The 16,558-nt window shown below is 42.8% G+C and overlaps 1 protein-coding gene across 11 annotated transcripts in view; it reads right to left on the bottom strand.

Annotated features, from left to right (window-relative positions):
* Positions 1-3,572: 3,572 nt before the first annotated feature.
* TUB (TUB bipartite transcription factor) overlaps positions 3,573-16,558 on the bottom strand; it is a 284,995-nt gene continuing 272,009 nt past the window's right edge. For all 11 annotated transcript variants that reach the window (XM_065592137.1, XM_065592142.1, XM_065592139.1 and 8 more), the window contains 3 exons: positions 5,968-6,066; positions 5,392-5,563; positions 3,573-4,115 (listed from right to left, as the gene is read on the bottom strand). In XM_065592137.1, the coding sequence (XP_065448209.1) occupies positions 3,982-4,115; positions 5,392-5,563; positions 5,968-6,066 (405 nt within the window). In that variant the 3' untranslated portion in view covers positions 3,573-3,981. The remainder of the gene's footprint in view (positions 4,116-5,391; positions 5,564-5,967; positions 6,067-16,558) is intronic.

The following is a 16,558-nucleotide window of genomic DNA, read 5'->3' as shown; positions in this document are numbered from 1 at the left end:
TTAATAACAGAAACAAGATTAAATCATCACTACTTACAGCTAAAACATTATGAAGTCAATTCTAACCAAATTCTCACTGGGACATTGTAGGGGAATTATATGACTTGATATTGGTTCTTATGCTGATATGAAGGAATTTCAGAAGATATTGGTCCTAGCACTCTTTTACCAGCAAGCCTAATTTGGAGACCTGTCGACAGGTTATTTGGGAAGGCAGATACCTTTGAAAATATTTACAAAATGCATTTTTATTGTGCAAGCATGATCTACTTTCTTGGGACCTATGCAATCCCACATATTGTGCTTTGTTTAGGCAGAATCTGTATGCTTAACAAGATGGCAAGAATGAAAGATTTGGGGGGAGAGGAGTTAGAACCTAAAAATATTCATATGTAGTAGTGTCTTTCATCCAGAAATGTCCCACACATTTCACAAAATAGCTATGACACCACTGAAATGTGGCCACATCTGGGGCAAAAGATGGCAGCTGGGTGCATGAACAGAACACAGCATCTTGCTTTACAATCCTCAGGCAAGGGTAAGGACACCAAAGTGAACTCCTACAAAAAATGCCATGGGATTTTAGTGAGATTTGGGCAGCTCATTCCTGTAGACTCCTTTGAAAATCCTAATCACAAAGGTTGGGGTGATACTCATAGCTGGTGTTTCTCGCTAAGTCAGTTGTCTCCGAATTTTTGTTATGTTTTCTATTCTCTTTGTTGATGTGGGGTGCTCTGGGTGATGAAGACCCTTCTTTATACAAGCTATTCATCTTCTAGTGACTACTGTAAAGAATTTCCCTTTGCAGTTACTTAGCTAGCACTGTTTTATGGTACTGTGAAGTAACATTAGGAAGTCTGGAGTCAAGATTCTTTCCAATGTAACTTACAGGCCATTTTCTCATCCAATTAAAAGAAAATGGACTAAGACATTCTGTTCTTTTGAATGGATTTTGCAAGTAGATAGAAGTACATGGCAATGCTACATGCCATTTTCTAGGCATATAATTATCACTGGAGATGGCCAGAATCAAACCTCCAGATTCCAACACCTTCTAAAGCTTGGAAATCCAAACCAAATCCAAATTCAACAAATTGTATATCTTTGCAATGGGCTGAACCGAAACTCTAGCTAGTACTAGAAGCACTGAGTAAGCGTCGGAGTTGTCATATAGTAACACGAATGCCATTTGTTTGTTAAAATTCAAAATCAGATAATGGACAGGGGCTGAGAGAGTGCCTCAGGTCTGGTGCAATAACTCAACAGTTGACAGAGAGGAGACCACACCCGTCTGCTGGGGTCTCATACTAGCAAAGTGGTAAATAATGAAAACTGCAAATCCTGGTTGATTACCATTTTTATCATTCATGGTAGGAACTCACTGCTCTTTTATCTCAGATCAGGAGATCTCTTTCTTTCTTATTTTATACTACAGGAAGAAAATATTTCTTTTGTGAAAAGATTGAAGACGAAGGGCAGTCTCTGCCATTGTTTAGAAAACATTCAATAGGTTGGGCAGGGGTGAACCCCCCATCAAAGCCAGGAGGTTTCTCTCCATTGACTTCAATGGGATTTGAAATGGGTTTATTCTAGGGTTACCATATTTTAATTTTAAAAAAGGAGGACACTCCACAGGGACCCGGCCCCGCCCCAACTCCACCCTGCCCCTTCCCCAAAGTCCCCGCCCCAACTCTGCCCCCTCCCCTGAATGCTCCGCCCCCTCCCCTCCCCCTCCCCTGCTTCCCGCGAATCAAATGTTCGCGGGAAGCCTGAAACGGAGGCAGCAGGTAAGCTGGGGCTGGGGCAGGGTGGCCCAGTCCAGCAAGTGGCTCCCTCTGGCAGCCGGCCGGCCCAGGCCAAGAGGCTCTGGCCCCGGTGTCTCCCGCTCGGCTCGGGCCCTGGGGTGCCAGCCCCCAGCCGAGTGCCCCCGGCCCGGCCCCCGGCCGAGCACCGCTGGCCCCGGCCCGGCTCCCAGCTCAGGACCGCCGGCCCCGGCCCGGCTCCCGGCCGAGCACCACCGGCCCCCAGCTCCTGGCTGAGCACCGCTGGCTCCCGGCCCGGCCCAGCACCACTGGGGCCTCCCTCCCTCCCTCTTTTCCCGGACATGTCCGGCTTTTTGGGATTTCCTCCCGGACGGGGATTTGAGGCCCCAAAAGCCGAACATGTCCGGGAAAATCCGGACGTATGGTAACCCTAGTTTATTCCCTCTAAAACAAACGTTCATATAAAACTGTAAATTAAGCAATAACAATCCAACTGCAAGCACATTTGTCCACTGGAATTTCCTTGTCCCTTATCTGTAATGAGACCTGGAGGCAGAGGCACAGAATAAAATGTATTTCTCTTATTAGTTGAAATCATACAGTCCAGATGGCACAACCTGTCCTGATGGCCTGTCCCCTACAGTCACACAGGGACTGGAAGCTATGAGACAAGCACATCCGATCTCATTTTCTCATTATATAATCTTTGGTTATATAATGTAGATATGCTATTAAGGATAAAAAAAGGGTTTTTTAATAAGCAAAATATAAAATGTTACTCCAATATTTAAAGCTCTTCTGATAAACTGTTATGTGTTAGTTTGGGGTAATACTATTGTATGGGAAAACAGAAGTAAGACTCAGGATCGCCATTATTTTTAAATGGGTTTTACGCAATTCTCATAGTTAAAGTCTTTCCTTGATGACTTTTGAGACGTTTACAATGCAAGAAAGCTGAGTGGAGAGCTTGTATTTTGAAATGATATTTGTTTATATATCCCAGACCTATCAGAAAAGATGAAACAAAAGAAAATACTAGTTTAAGCAATTTGTATGTCCTGAATTAACCTAATTTGTCTGTAATGTACACTATATTTGCCTAGAAGAATTTAGCTCAGTAGATGGCACTCTTACATTATAATGCAAAATAGATTTCAAGCACTTTTACAATGAGAAATAAATATGAAAATTGTTACTGTAGATTTGACAAAACTCAATATCCAAAATTTAAATCACAAAAGGCCAGACTAATTTAATATATTATTTCTACTACTTTCCTTAGTCATTCACACAACTGGCTTAAAATAATGATGCAGCTCTGTGAAGTGATCTTTATCCAAATATTTATATCACTTGACACAAAATATGTATCTGAATTGATATAGGGATATATAAGGATATAATTCCAAAGACCCAGCATGCCGAAATGCTGGCATTCAGATTCCACCCCCCCCTTTCTAGAATTCCAATAGGTTTTCATTTGAAACAGAACTTAAAAGCAAATAGATGTTAAAACATAAAAAAATGACACCTTAGAATTCAAGTGACTTGTGCAACATTATTTTGTGCTGTCTACTTCTCCTTTTTCTCCTACTATAATTAAAACTCACCCTGCTCCTCCACATAAATAATAGCAACAAATCAAGTTCAGTCCAATATAGGCCTTCCACCTTTAGACTTGATTTTATATTACACGAGATCCTCGTCTGTCCAAAAAGTGCATCTTTTTTAGTGATCTTTTCTTCTGTGTCGGGTGATGTGAACTTCAAAGTATTCAACACAATCTTGAGGTCTGATTACAGCCTCTGAATACTTCTTAAAAAAAAAAGTCTGTTTTTATGTTTTTTTTTTTTTTTTTTAAGATAGCTTTCATGGATTTAGAAAAGACACACCACTGGGAATGGTGTTACTTCATGGTTCAGTACATCATGGCACCTCTCCATAACATAGCTAAGAATATCAGACAGGACTTTTATTTACAGAAACTTGATGCCACTTCCAGAAAAATATATAACAGATAAAACAATATTTCCTGAATGTCCTGAATGTTTAAAAGATTCCAATTATTTTCTCCCCAGCAATATGGTGGTCCTTCCAAAAATGAATTTTACCTGGCCTGGTTTGTATGAACCATAAATGATACCAGTGAGAATTTGGAATCATGTTGTTTTCCCTTGTGGCATACTGCTCAGCTGTGTAGAGACTCTACCACTCCTGTTTACTCACAAGCCAATTTGCTGTCAAAGCTGGAGAGGGCAATAGCAAAGGCTTGTAGTGCACACATTGGGTAGTTGTAGTCCATGGTGAATACATCCTCAGCCACACGGCCAAACTGCATCACTATATAGTCAGCTGTAATAAAAGTCATAAGTGTTAGTTTTGACTACAGCCCTATTAAATAAAGGTGTGTTCAATACCAACCCACTGCCCCCCAAACCCTGTGATAGATGGATTGAATGCTATAACATGTACTCAGACAAGTAGTCATGACTTCAATGGGACTATTCATATGAGGACAATTTGAATGAGGACAAATTGCAGGAATAAAGTCCTTATGTGTGTTTTCCTTTAAAATTTTAGCCAGGTAACCAATGGGTTTAAAAAAAAAAAAAAAGTCAGGCTGCTATTCCCTTGCATTCATAAGCATGAAATTCACCTCTATGTAGAAGGCCAGCACAAGACTTATGCATAGATCTTGGGTTGATCCTCTGCACAAGGGAGAATTTCACTCATACCAGACAGGATCTAATTCTGCTCCCATTGATTTCAACAGAAGCAAGGTCAGGCAGGCAGAGGATTGGGAAAAAGAGTGTGAGAGGGGGTGAATACGGGTGTAACTGTGCTGCCTTTCTGCGACTGTGAATGTACACACTTGACCGAGAAACACTGCAAAGGTAATTGTGCAGTGTGAATTTCAGCGTCACTTAGAAGCCTTGGCAAATGTTTAAAATACCATATAGCTCTCAGAGGCTGGCACTACCAATTCCCACACATGATCTTCACAATGTTGATCTTACCAAGCCTTCAGCACCCTCACTGGCCTAGACAAGACACTGGTCCGATACATCTGCATCTTCCTTGTGTCATCTACACCTGAGTTATGAGAGTGCATAATGGGGCAGATTCTGGCCCCACTCACCAAGTGCACACAGAGGGCATAGAGGGGCCAGAAAAGAGCCACAAATGGTTGAAGTAGAATTTCCCCAGCAAAGGATTAATGCAGGCCCTTATGTAAAGGAGTGTGCTGGGGAAGGCCAGGGAATAGCACAGTGCTGACTGCTACAGGGAATCCTGGGTTGCTGCCCAGTCCATAGGTAGGCGGGAGGAGGCTGCTGTAAATTAGCATAGCCGGCAGTGCTGCTCAGTTTACACTGGGGGGGGTGGGGGGGGGGGGGGGCTAACCAGCCTCTGCAGCAGCCTAGAATCCAGAAAGTAGAAAGGTGGCATACAGCAACTTTTACCCCTACACTGCATCTTCCATGCTGCACCTTTCAGGGAGCACAGCAAAAATCTGTCCCAGTAGGTGTAAAACACGATCTGATCTGAATTGTCCGGATAGAATCAGTGTTATAGTGTGTACAAAACAAGTGTTGTTTCTAATCAGTTTAGCTCGGTGATCTACACTTACGATCATTATCGTGAATAATTTGGAAGTTTTTCACAGAGGCCTGTGTGACTCGACCATGGAAATTTAAAACATAGGACTGGGTGTCATCATTCCAGACCGGAGTTTTGTTATGCAGCTCAATGACGCTCTCTGTATTTTTGTTCTGCCATCTTGCAAGAAGCGTTTCATGTTCCTGCATACATCACACACACAAACTTCAGGTTAGCACTCTCTGAGGGGAAAGGGGATTAACAACTTCAACCTTACCTCCTTAATTGTAACTTCCACTATCACAGTACAAATAAAAACAAAACAAAGGAATGTAAAGTATTTTAATTGGAATTGGGAAGCCAAATCCTATAGGCACCTTTGAAAATCCCAGTCCGTAGCTGATCTCTGAAATGTATTAGTATTGATTATTTGTAACATGGTAGCGCCTAGGAGCCCCAGCCACAGACCAGGACCCAATTGTGCTAGGTGCTGTACAAACAGAACAAATCTCTAACATCCAACCCTTCAGAAGTAGAAACATTACCAATCTGGGGGAAAGAGGACATCCTTAAATAATTTTAATTGTTGAGACACATTGTGACTTACGTTACGTGGTCGGATAGAAACTCTTTCATGGTCCATATTCATTCCTGGTATGACCACACTCATTTTGCGAGGTCCTTTAAATCCCAAGACATTTGTTTCCTAAAATTTTTTTAGAAAAAGTATTTGTAATGCTTCTTATTTTTAATCTTGGAAGTTAACTTCTTTAGCCCAGAGAATAAAGCAGTGTCATCAGCCCATTATGAGTCCACTCAAAAACCATCTGAATTGCCCGCATTCATCAGCACTGTCAACCTCTCTATCTTAACAGTTCTGACAACAGGAAAAATGGAAATATAGTAGTCTGACATAAAGCCCTCTGTGACAAAGCTTCTAGGACAGGCTGCCAGCTACATTAATGCAGATAAAAAATCATTAATTGTTGAAAACAGATATGAAATAACCAGAATGTCTGGGTACCACTAGTTATCACAATAAATTGCGGTTATAATTTCATAACTGCTAAATGCGCACACACATTTTAATGAAGAGAGAAAGGAAACAAAGAAACCTAGCTTCCTTTCATTCCACAGCCAGTACAAAAGCAAAAGAGAAAGAGCTGCCAATGTTAGCATCTGTTAATATTGGTTTGATTTGTAAAGTCTTCAAATATGGTAGGCTTGGAGATGAGAATGACAAAACAAACAAACATGGTATCACGAAGGCAGGTTTTCTTAGTGGCAGAGGCGGTAGAGGAAAAAAAACATTGGTGCCAAGGTATGTCCATGCAAAATATTATATTTCGTATTAAATGTAACTTTGCTATCTCCTCAGGTTTTAACCGTGCCTGCCGCCATGGTAACAGAGAGTCTCTCAAAAGGTAAGTGCCAAAATCAAAATAGATCCATAGTCTGATTTCTCTTTTCAGTCCCTACTTGTTGTCAGAGTTATTATCCTCCCCCCACCCTCTTCTATCTTCAAGGGGCAATAACCTGCAAAGGTGGGATTCTCAAATCACTCCATGGGGGCCTATCTCTGTGCCCACTGAAGTCAGTGACAAGCTTTACCATCAGTTCAGCTACCCCAGGGAGACACCAGAACCTGTCAAGAACCTCATCTACATTAGGGCAGGTGCAGCTCAACCCGTGGGAATTTTCAAAAGTGACTCTTGAATTTGGAGGCCTCATTTTTGGGTACTCAACTGGAAACGCCTAGAAAGGGCCTGATTTTTCATACAGTGTTGAGGGTGGAAAAAAAACAGAGCCCTTTATGTCGTCTCAAGTTGGGCACCCAAAAATTAAGGCACCCCTCATTTATAGTCACTTTTGAAAATGTAGGCCTAAAATTCCCGCATGCAGATGAAGCCTTTGTCATACTCCAAATTTCTGAAATCACCCCAGTTATTTCAACAAACATTCCATTCTACCAATCCTGCAAAAGATTTTCAGCCATGCTGGATAAATCCCATTGGGTACAGAAGAGACAGATGGATTTTTGTGTCTCCAGGACAGTAATTGAAAGCTTTCTGCCTATTTTACAAAATGCTTCTGTCAAGGTCTTTGACAGAGTAAAAAAAGGTCATCATTTCAGCTGGGAATTTCTATTTGATGCCTGTATAATAGTGAGACCCAAACTAATAGATTTGCCAACAGCATTCGCAAGCCAGAGCAAGCTTAGATAACACAGCAAGAGCCAACTCCTGTGAAGAAATTCATGCGTAGGCTTATCTTCCACTAATTATTGACAATACTGGTTTTCTATTCAGTGTCTTGAGCATTTATTTTCAAGCTGGAGTTGAGCAATCCATTGAGACACCAATGTGGCTGGAGACTGCGAAAGCTGGAGTTAAACACTAATGTCGTATAACATTAGTCGCGACAAGAATACATTATCCCCCTGAAGCTTCAGTAACATATTCATCAGACTTTCTAGTAAAAACTAAAATTAATGCTTTTGCTAAATGAAAAGGCAACTGAAGGGAGGAAAGTACTGATTTCACACTGTAAATTATACCGTTGATGAGTAAATCACTAAAAGGCTTTATGAAAGTGTATATCAATGGATGTAATCATTTTGCCAACATCAAGCTGCAACATTAAAATTTAGTTCTGCATAAACATGAAATGCATAAATAAAGCAAGTAAGGAAGGAAAAGGAGCTTAAATTAAGCGCAGAACTTTCCAACATATCATCATCCAAATAAAGTAAATTTCCCAGATCTCCTCCGTCATTCTCTTCTGCCCCATAATTTTGTTATAAATACATTTTTATTCCAGGGCTGTGACTAGTGCTATTTGGGGAAAATAGACCAAAATCTGATCTGACCCCACTGTAACTCCATTTACTGTAATACAGTCTTGATCTATACTGGTGCAAAGGAGCTCAAAAATAGATTCTGTGGACCAGATCCTCTGCTCCTGTAAATGGCAATAGCTCAATTGACTTTATTGAAGCTATAGTGAGTTAAATCAGTTGAAGAGCTGCTCCTGTGTGTTTAGGTGATGGATTATCTGCCATTTACCTGACCATTGTGTTGTTCCTGGGAATAGTATAATGGTGATTCATATATTTAATCAATGGAGCGTAGAACTTTTCCATACTCTGCCTTTTAAAACACAGTGTAAATTTAGGCTATTATGTGTTTTGTTACAATAATAGTTATAAAATCCTCATACTATACACCCCAACTGCTCGCATGCAAATAGTTCTATAGGGAATACAAAAATTGGATCGATGATATCCACTGTCTTTCCTTGGTTTCATTCCCTTCCTATCTTAACTACATATACACACCAAAACAACAAGGAGTCTGGTGGCACCTTAAAGACTAACAGATTTATTTGGGCATAAGCTTTCATGAGTAAAAACCTCACTTCTTCGGATGCATAGAGTGAAAGTTACAGATGCAGGCATTATATACTGACACATGGAGAGCAGGGAGTTACTTCGCAAGTGGAGAACCAGTGTTGACAGGGCCAATTCAATCAGGGTGGATGTAGTCCACTCCCAATAATGGATGAGGAGGTGTCAATTCCAGAAGAGGAAAAGCTGCTTCTGTAATGAGCCAGCCACTCCCAGTCCCTATTCAAGCCCAGATTAATGGTGTTGAATTTGCAAATGAATTTTAGTTCTGCTGTTTCTCTTTGAAGTCTGTTTCTGAAGTTTTTTTGTTCAATGATAGTGACTTTTAAATCTGTAGTAGAATGACCAGGGAGATTGAAGTGTTCACTTACTGGCTTATGTATGTTACCATTCCTGATGTCCGATTTGTGTCCATTTATTCTTTTGCGGAGGGACTGTCGGGTTTGGCCAATGTACATGGCAGAGGGGCATTGCTGGCACATGATGGCATATATGACATTAGTCGATGTGCAGGTGAATGAGCCCTTGATAGTGTGGCTGATGTGGTTGGGTCCTCTGATGCTGTTGCCAGAGTAGATATGGGGACAGAGTAGGCAACGAGGTTTGCTACAGGGATAGGTTCCTGGGTTGGTGTTTCTGTGGTGTGGTGTGTAGTTGCTGGTGAGTATTTGCTTCAGGTTCGGGGGTTGTCTGTAAGCGAGGACTGGCCTGCCTCTCAAGGTCTGTGAGAGTGAGGGATCATTTTCCAGGATAGGTTGTAGATCGTGGGTATTCTATCTGCTACCCAAGATCCATAAACCCGGAAACCCTGGACGCCCCATCATCTCAGGCATTGGCACTCTGACAGCAGGATTATCTGGCTATTTGGACTCTCTCCTCAGACCCTATGCTACCAGTACTCCCAGCTATCTTCGAGACACCACCGACTTCCTGAGGAAACTACAATGCATTGATGTTCTTCCTGAAAACACCATCCTGGCCACCATGGATGTAGAAGCACTTTATACCAATATTCCACATGAGGATGGACTACAAGATGTCAGGAACAGTATCCCTGATGAGGCCACAGCAAGCCTGGTGGCTGAGCTTTGTGACTTTGTCCTCACCCACAACCACTTCAGATTTGGGGACAACTTATACCTTCAAGTCAGTGGCACTGCTATGGGTACCCGCATGGCCCCAAAGTATGCCAACATTTTTATGGCTGACTTAGAACAACGCTTCCTCAGCTCTCGTCCCCTAGTGCCCCTCCTCTACTTGCGCTACATTGATGACATCTTCATCATATGGACCCACGAAAAGGAGGCCCTTGAAGAATTCCACCTGGACTTCAACAATTTCCACCCCACCATCAACCTCAGCCTGGACCAGTCCACACAAGAGATCCACTTCCTGGACACTACAGTACAAATAAGTGATGGTCACATAAACACCACCCTATACCGGAAACCTACTGACCGCTGTACGTACCTACATGCCTCCAGCTTCCATCCAAGACACATCACACGATCCATTGTCTACAGCCAAGCCCTAAGATACAACCGAATTTGCTCCAACCCCTCAGACAGAGACAAACACCTACAAGATCTTTATCAAGCATTCGTAAAACTACAATACCCACCTGGGGAAGTGAGGAAACAGATTGACAGAGCAAGACGGGTACCCAGAAATCACCTACTACAGGACAGGCCCAACAAGGACAATAACAGAACACCACTGGCCATCACATACAGCCCCCAGCTAAAACCTCTCCAGCGCATTATCCACGATCTACAAGCTATCCTGGAAAATGATCCCTCACTCTCACAGACCTTGGGAGGCAGGCCAGTCCTCGCTTACAGACAACCCCCCAACCTGAAGCAAATACTCACCAGCAACTACACACCACACCACAGAAACACCAACCCAGGAACCTATCCCTGTAGCAAACCTCGTTGCCTACTCTGTCCCCATATCTACTCTGGCAACAGCATCAGAGGACCCAACCACATCAGCCACACCATCAAGGGCTCATTCACCTGCACATCGACTAATGTCATATATGCCATCATGTGCCAGCAATGCCCCTCTGCCATGTACATTGGCCAAACCGGACAGTCCCTCCGCAAAAGAATAAATGGACATAAATCGGACATCAGGAATGGTAACATACATAAGCCAGTAATGAAAGGTTTCAGAGTAGCAGCCGTGTTAGTCTGTATCCGCCAAAAGAAGAACAGGAGGACTTGTGGCACCTTAGAGACTAACAAATTTATTAGAGCATAAGCTTTCGTGGACTACAGCCCACTTCTTCGGATGCATATAGAATGGAACATATATTGAGGAGATATATATACACACATACAGAGAGCATAAACAGGTGGGAGTTGTCTTACCACCTCTGAGAGGCCAATTAATTAAGAGAAAAAAAAAAAAAAAACTTTTGAAGTGATAATCAAGCTAGCCTAGTACAGACAGACAGTTAGATAACAAGTGTGAGAATACTAACAAGGGGAGACAGATTCAATGTCTGTAATGGCTCAGCCATTCCCAGTCCTTATTCAAACCGGAGTTGATTGTGTCTAGTTTGCATATCAATTCTAGCTCAGCAGTTTCTCGTTGGAGTCTGTTTTTGAAGTTTTTCTGTTGTAATATAGCCACCCGCAGGTCTGTCACTGAATGACCAGACAGGTTAAAGTGTTCTCCCACTGGTTTTTGAGTATTTTGATTCCTGATGTCAGATTTGTGTCCATTAATTCTTTTGCGTAGAGACTGTCCGGTTTGGCCAATGTACATGGCAGAGGGGCATTGCTGGCACATGATGGCATATATCACATTGGTAGATGTGCAGGTGAACGAGCCCCTGATGGTATGGCTGATGTGATTAGGTCCTATGATGATGTCACTGGAATAGATATGTGGACAGAGTTGACATCGGGGTTTGTTACAAGGATAGGTTCCTGGGTTAGTGGTTTTGTTCAGTGATGTGTGGTTGCTGGTGAGTATTTGCTTTAGGTTGGGGGGTTGTCTGTAAGCGAGGACAGGTCTGTCTCCCAAGATCTGTGAGAGTAAAGGATCATCTTTCAGGATAGGTTGTAGATCTCTGATGATGCGCTGGAGAGGTTTTAGTTGGGGGCTGAAGGTGACAGCTAGTGGTGTTCTGTTATTTTCTTTGTTGGGCCTGTCTTGTAGGAGGTGACTTCTGGGTACTCGTCTGGCTCTGTCAATCTGTTTTTTCACTTCAGCAGGTGGGTATTGTAGTTTTAAGAATGCTTGATAGAGATCTTGTAGGTGCTTGTCTCTATCCGAGGGATTGGAGCAAATGCGGTTATATCTTAGAGCTTGGCTGTAGACAATGGATCGTGTGGTGTGTCCTGGATGGAAGCTGGAGGCATGTAGGTAAGTGTAGCGGTCAGTAGGTTTCCGGTATAGGGTGGTATTTATGTGACCATCGCTTATTAGCACAGTAGTGTCCAGGAAATGGACCGCTTGTGTGGATTGATCTAGGCTGAGGTTGATGGTGGGATGGAAATTATTGAAATCATGGTGAAATTCCTCAAGGGCTTCTTTTCCATGGGTCCAGATGATGAAGATGTCATCAATGTAGCGCAAGTAGAGTAGGGGCGTTAGGGGACGAGAGCTAAGGAAGCGTTGTTCTAAGTCAGCCATAAAAATGTTGGCATATTGTGGGGCCATGCGGGTACCCATAGCAGTGCCGCTGACTTGAAGGTATATATTGTCCCCAAATGTGAAATAGTTGTGGGTGAGGACAAAATCACAAAGTTCAGCCACCAGGTTAGCTGTGACATTATCAGGGATACTGTTCCTGATAGCTTGTAGTCCATCTTTGTGTGGAATATTGGTGTAGAGGGCTTCTACGTCCATAGTGGCCAGGATGGTGTTTTCTGGAAGATCACCGATGGATTGTAGTTTCCTCAGGAAGTCAGTGGTGTCTCGAAGATAGCTGGGAGTGCTGGTAGCGTAGGGTCTGAGGAGAGAGTCTACATAACCAGACAAGCCTGATGTTAGCAAACAGGGAAAGATTAAGAATGAGCTCTCAGAACTGGATACTCTCATAAGAAACCAATCTTCCACACAAACTTCCTCATGGATAGACTTTACAAAAACTAGACAAGCCATTTACAAGACAAACTTTGCCTCTCTACAAAGGAAAAAGGACACTAAACTATCTAAACTGCTACATGCCACAAGCAGCCACAACAGCAGTTCCCTTAACCCACCCAGCAATATTGTTAATCTTTCCAGCTATACTCTTAACCCAGCAGAAGAGTCTGTCCTATCTCGGGGCCTCTCCTTTTGTCCCTCCAGACCCATGAATATGATACAGTTCTGCGGTGACCTAGAATCCTACTTTCGACGTCTCCGACTCAAAGAATATTTCCAACATACCTCTGAACAGCATACTAACCCACAGAATCCTCCCTACCAGCACTACAAAAAAAAGGATTCTGCGTGGACTCCTCCGGACGGTCGAAACAACAGACTGGATTTCTACATAGAGTGCTTCCGTCGACGTGCAAAGGCTGAAATTGTGGAAAAGCAACATCACTTGCCACATAACCTCAGCCATGCAGAACACAACGCCATCTACAGCCTCAGAAACAACCCTGACATCATAATCAAAAAGGCTGACAAAGGAGGTGCTGTCGTCATCATGAATAAATTGGAATATGACCAAGAGGCTGCTAGGGAGCTCTCTAACACCACATTCTACAGGCCATTATCCTCTGATCCCACTGAGGATTACCTAAAGAAACTACACCATCTGCTAAAAAAACTCCCTGACAAAGCACAGGAACAAATCCGTACAGACACATGCCTAGAACACCGACCAGGGGTATTCTATTTGCTACCCAAGATCCATAAACCTGGATATCCTGGACGCCCCATCATCTCAGGCATTGGCACCCTAACATCAGGCTTGTCTGGTTATGTAGACTCTCTCCTCAGACCCTACGCTACCAGCACTCCCAGCTATCTTCGAGACACCACTGACTTCCTGAGGAAACTACAATCCATCGGTGATCTTCCAGAAAACACCATCCTGGCCACTATGGACGTAGAAGCCCTCTACACCAATATTCCACACAAAGATGGACTACAAGCTATCAGGAACAGTATCCCTGATAATGTCACAGCTAACCTGGTGGCTGAACTTTGTGATTTTGTCCTCACCCACAACTATTTCACATTTGGGGACAATATATACCTTCAAGTCAGCGGCACTGCTATGGGTACCCGCATGGCCCCACAATATGCCAACATTTTTATGGCTGACTTAGAACAACGCTTCCTTAGCTCTCGTCCCCTAACGCCCCTACTCTACTTGCGCTACATTGATGACATCTTCATCATCTGGACCCATGGAAAAGAAGCCCTTGAGGAATTTCACCATGATTTCAATAATTTCCATCCCACCATCAACCTCAGCCTAGATCAATCCACACAAGCGGTCCATTTCCTGGACACTACTGTGCTAATAAGCGATGGTCACATAAATACCACCCTATACCGGAAACCTACTGACCGCTACACTTACCTACATGCCTCCAGCTTCCATCCAGGACACACCACACGATCCGTTGTCTACAGCCAAGCTCTAAGATATAACCGCATTTGCTCCAATCCCTCGGATAGAGACAAGCACCTACAAGATCTCTATCAAGCATTCTTAAAACTACAATACCCACCTGCTGAAGTGAAAAAACAGATTGACAGAGCCAGACGAGTACCCAGAAGTCACCTCCTACAAGACAGGCCCAACAAAGAAAATAACAGAACACCACTAGCTGTCACCTTCAGCCCCCAACTAAAACCTCTCCAGCGCATCATCAGAGATCTACAACCTATCCTGAAAGATGATCCTTTACTCTCACAGATCTTGGGAGACAGACCTGTCCTCGCTTACAGACAACCCCCCAACCTAAAGCAAATACTCACCAGCAACCACACATCACTGAACAAAACCACTAACCCAGGAACCTATCCTTGTAACAAACCCCGATGTCAACTCTGTCCACATATCTATTCCAGTGACATCATCATAGGACCTAATCACATCAGCCATACCATCAGGGGCTCGTTCACCTGCACATCTACCAATGTGATATATGCCATCATGTGCCAGCAATGCCCCTCTGCCATGTACATTGGCCAAACCGGACAGTCTCTACGCAAAAGAATTAATGGACACAAATCTGACATCAGGAATCAAAATACTCAAAAACCAGTGGGAGAACACTTTAACCTGTCTGGTCATTCAGTGACAGACCTGCGGGTGGCTATATTACAACAGAAAAACTTCAAAAACAGACTCCAACGAGAAACTGCTGAGCTAGAATTGATATGCAAACTAGACACAATCAACTCCGGTTTGAATAAGGACTGGGAATGGCTGAGCCATTACAGACATTGAATCTGTCTCCCCTTGTTAGTATTCTCACACTTGTTATCTAACTGTCTGTCTGTACTAGGCTAGCTTGATTATCACTTCAAAAGTTTTTTTTTTTTTTCCTCTTAATTAATTGGCCTCTCAGAGGTGGTAAGACAACTCCCACCTGTTTATGCTCTCTGTATGTGTGTATATATATCTCCTCAATATATGTTCCATTCTATATGCATCCGAAGAAGTGGGCTGTAGTCCACGAAAGCTTATGCTCCAATAAATTTGTTAGTCTCTAAGGTGCCACAAGTCCTCCTGTTCTTCTATAAGCCAGTAAGTGAACACTTCAATCTCCCTGGTCATTCTACTACAGATTTAAAAGTCACTATCATTGAACAAAAAAACTTCAGAAACAGACTTCAAAGAGAAACAGCAGAACTAAAATTCATTTGCAAATTCAACACCATTAATCTGGGCTTGAATAGGGACTGGAAGTGGCTGGCTCATTACAGAAGCAGCTTTTCCTCTCCTGGAATTGACACCTCCTCATTCATTATTGGGAGTGGACTACATCCACCCTGATTGAATTGGCCCTGTCAACACTGGTTCTCCACTTGCGAAGTAACTCCCTGCTCTCCATGTGTCAGTATATAATGCCTGCATCTGTAACTTTCACTCTATGCATCCGAAGAAGTGAGGTTTTTACTCACGAAAGCTTATGCCCAAATAAATCTGTTAGTCTTTAAGGTGCCACCAGACTCCTTGTTGTTTTTGTAGATACAGACTAACACGGCTACCCCCTGATACATATACACACCAGTGCCTTTTTGTAGAACTTATTTACTGTTGAATCACACCCAAGGCCAAAACTCTCACTACATCAAAACACGTTAAGATATACTATCTACCTCACTGTGCAAGTGATTTAGAGTCTGAGCAACATCCACTGAAGTCAGTGGGAGTTTTTTCATTAAACTACAATGGAAACGGGATCAGATATTTTTTATTATCTAAGAACCCAACTTACTGAGTCTGGAGCAAACTGAATTGTGTGCTATTCAGAACTTAACAGGGTAAGCATTGAGCATGGCAAACAGTCTTGCTGCTAAGCATACAGCCAGACCTCTGCATCTCACTAAAATCTTACTTCAGATACGTTTACAAAAGCACAGCTATTCTGAAATTGGCCTTTAGGTGCTGCTGAAGATTTATTAATCAACTATTCTGCTGTCACGATAAGATTCTCTGTGTTGAGAGTACAAACAATTACTTTGCCCTTGCACTTACTTCAGCCATAGTGCTTGGAGCATAACACAGAGGGGGGCTCCACAATTAGGGATTTCAGTGCATTTATCTTACAATTAACAATTAAGTTATTGCCAGTCTTTCATTTTGTTTGGATAAATGAGG

Source organism: Chrysemys picta, chromosome 4 (genome assembly GCF_011386835.1).
Source record: "Chrysemys picta bellii isolate R12L10 chromosome 4, ASM1138683v2, whole genome shotgun sequence".
Lineage (NCBI taxonomy): Eukaryota > Metazoa > Chordata > Testudines > Emydidae > Chrysemys > Chrysemys picta.
This window is presented reverse-complemented; position numbering and strand designations above follow the sequence as displayed.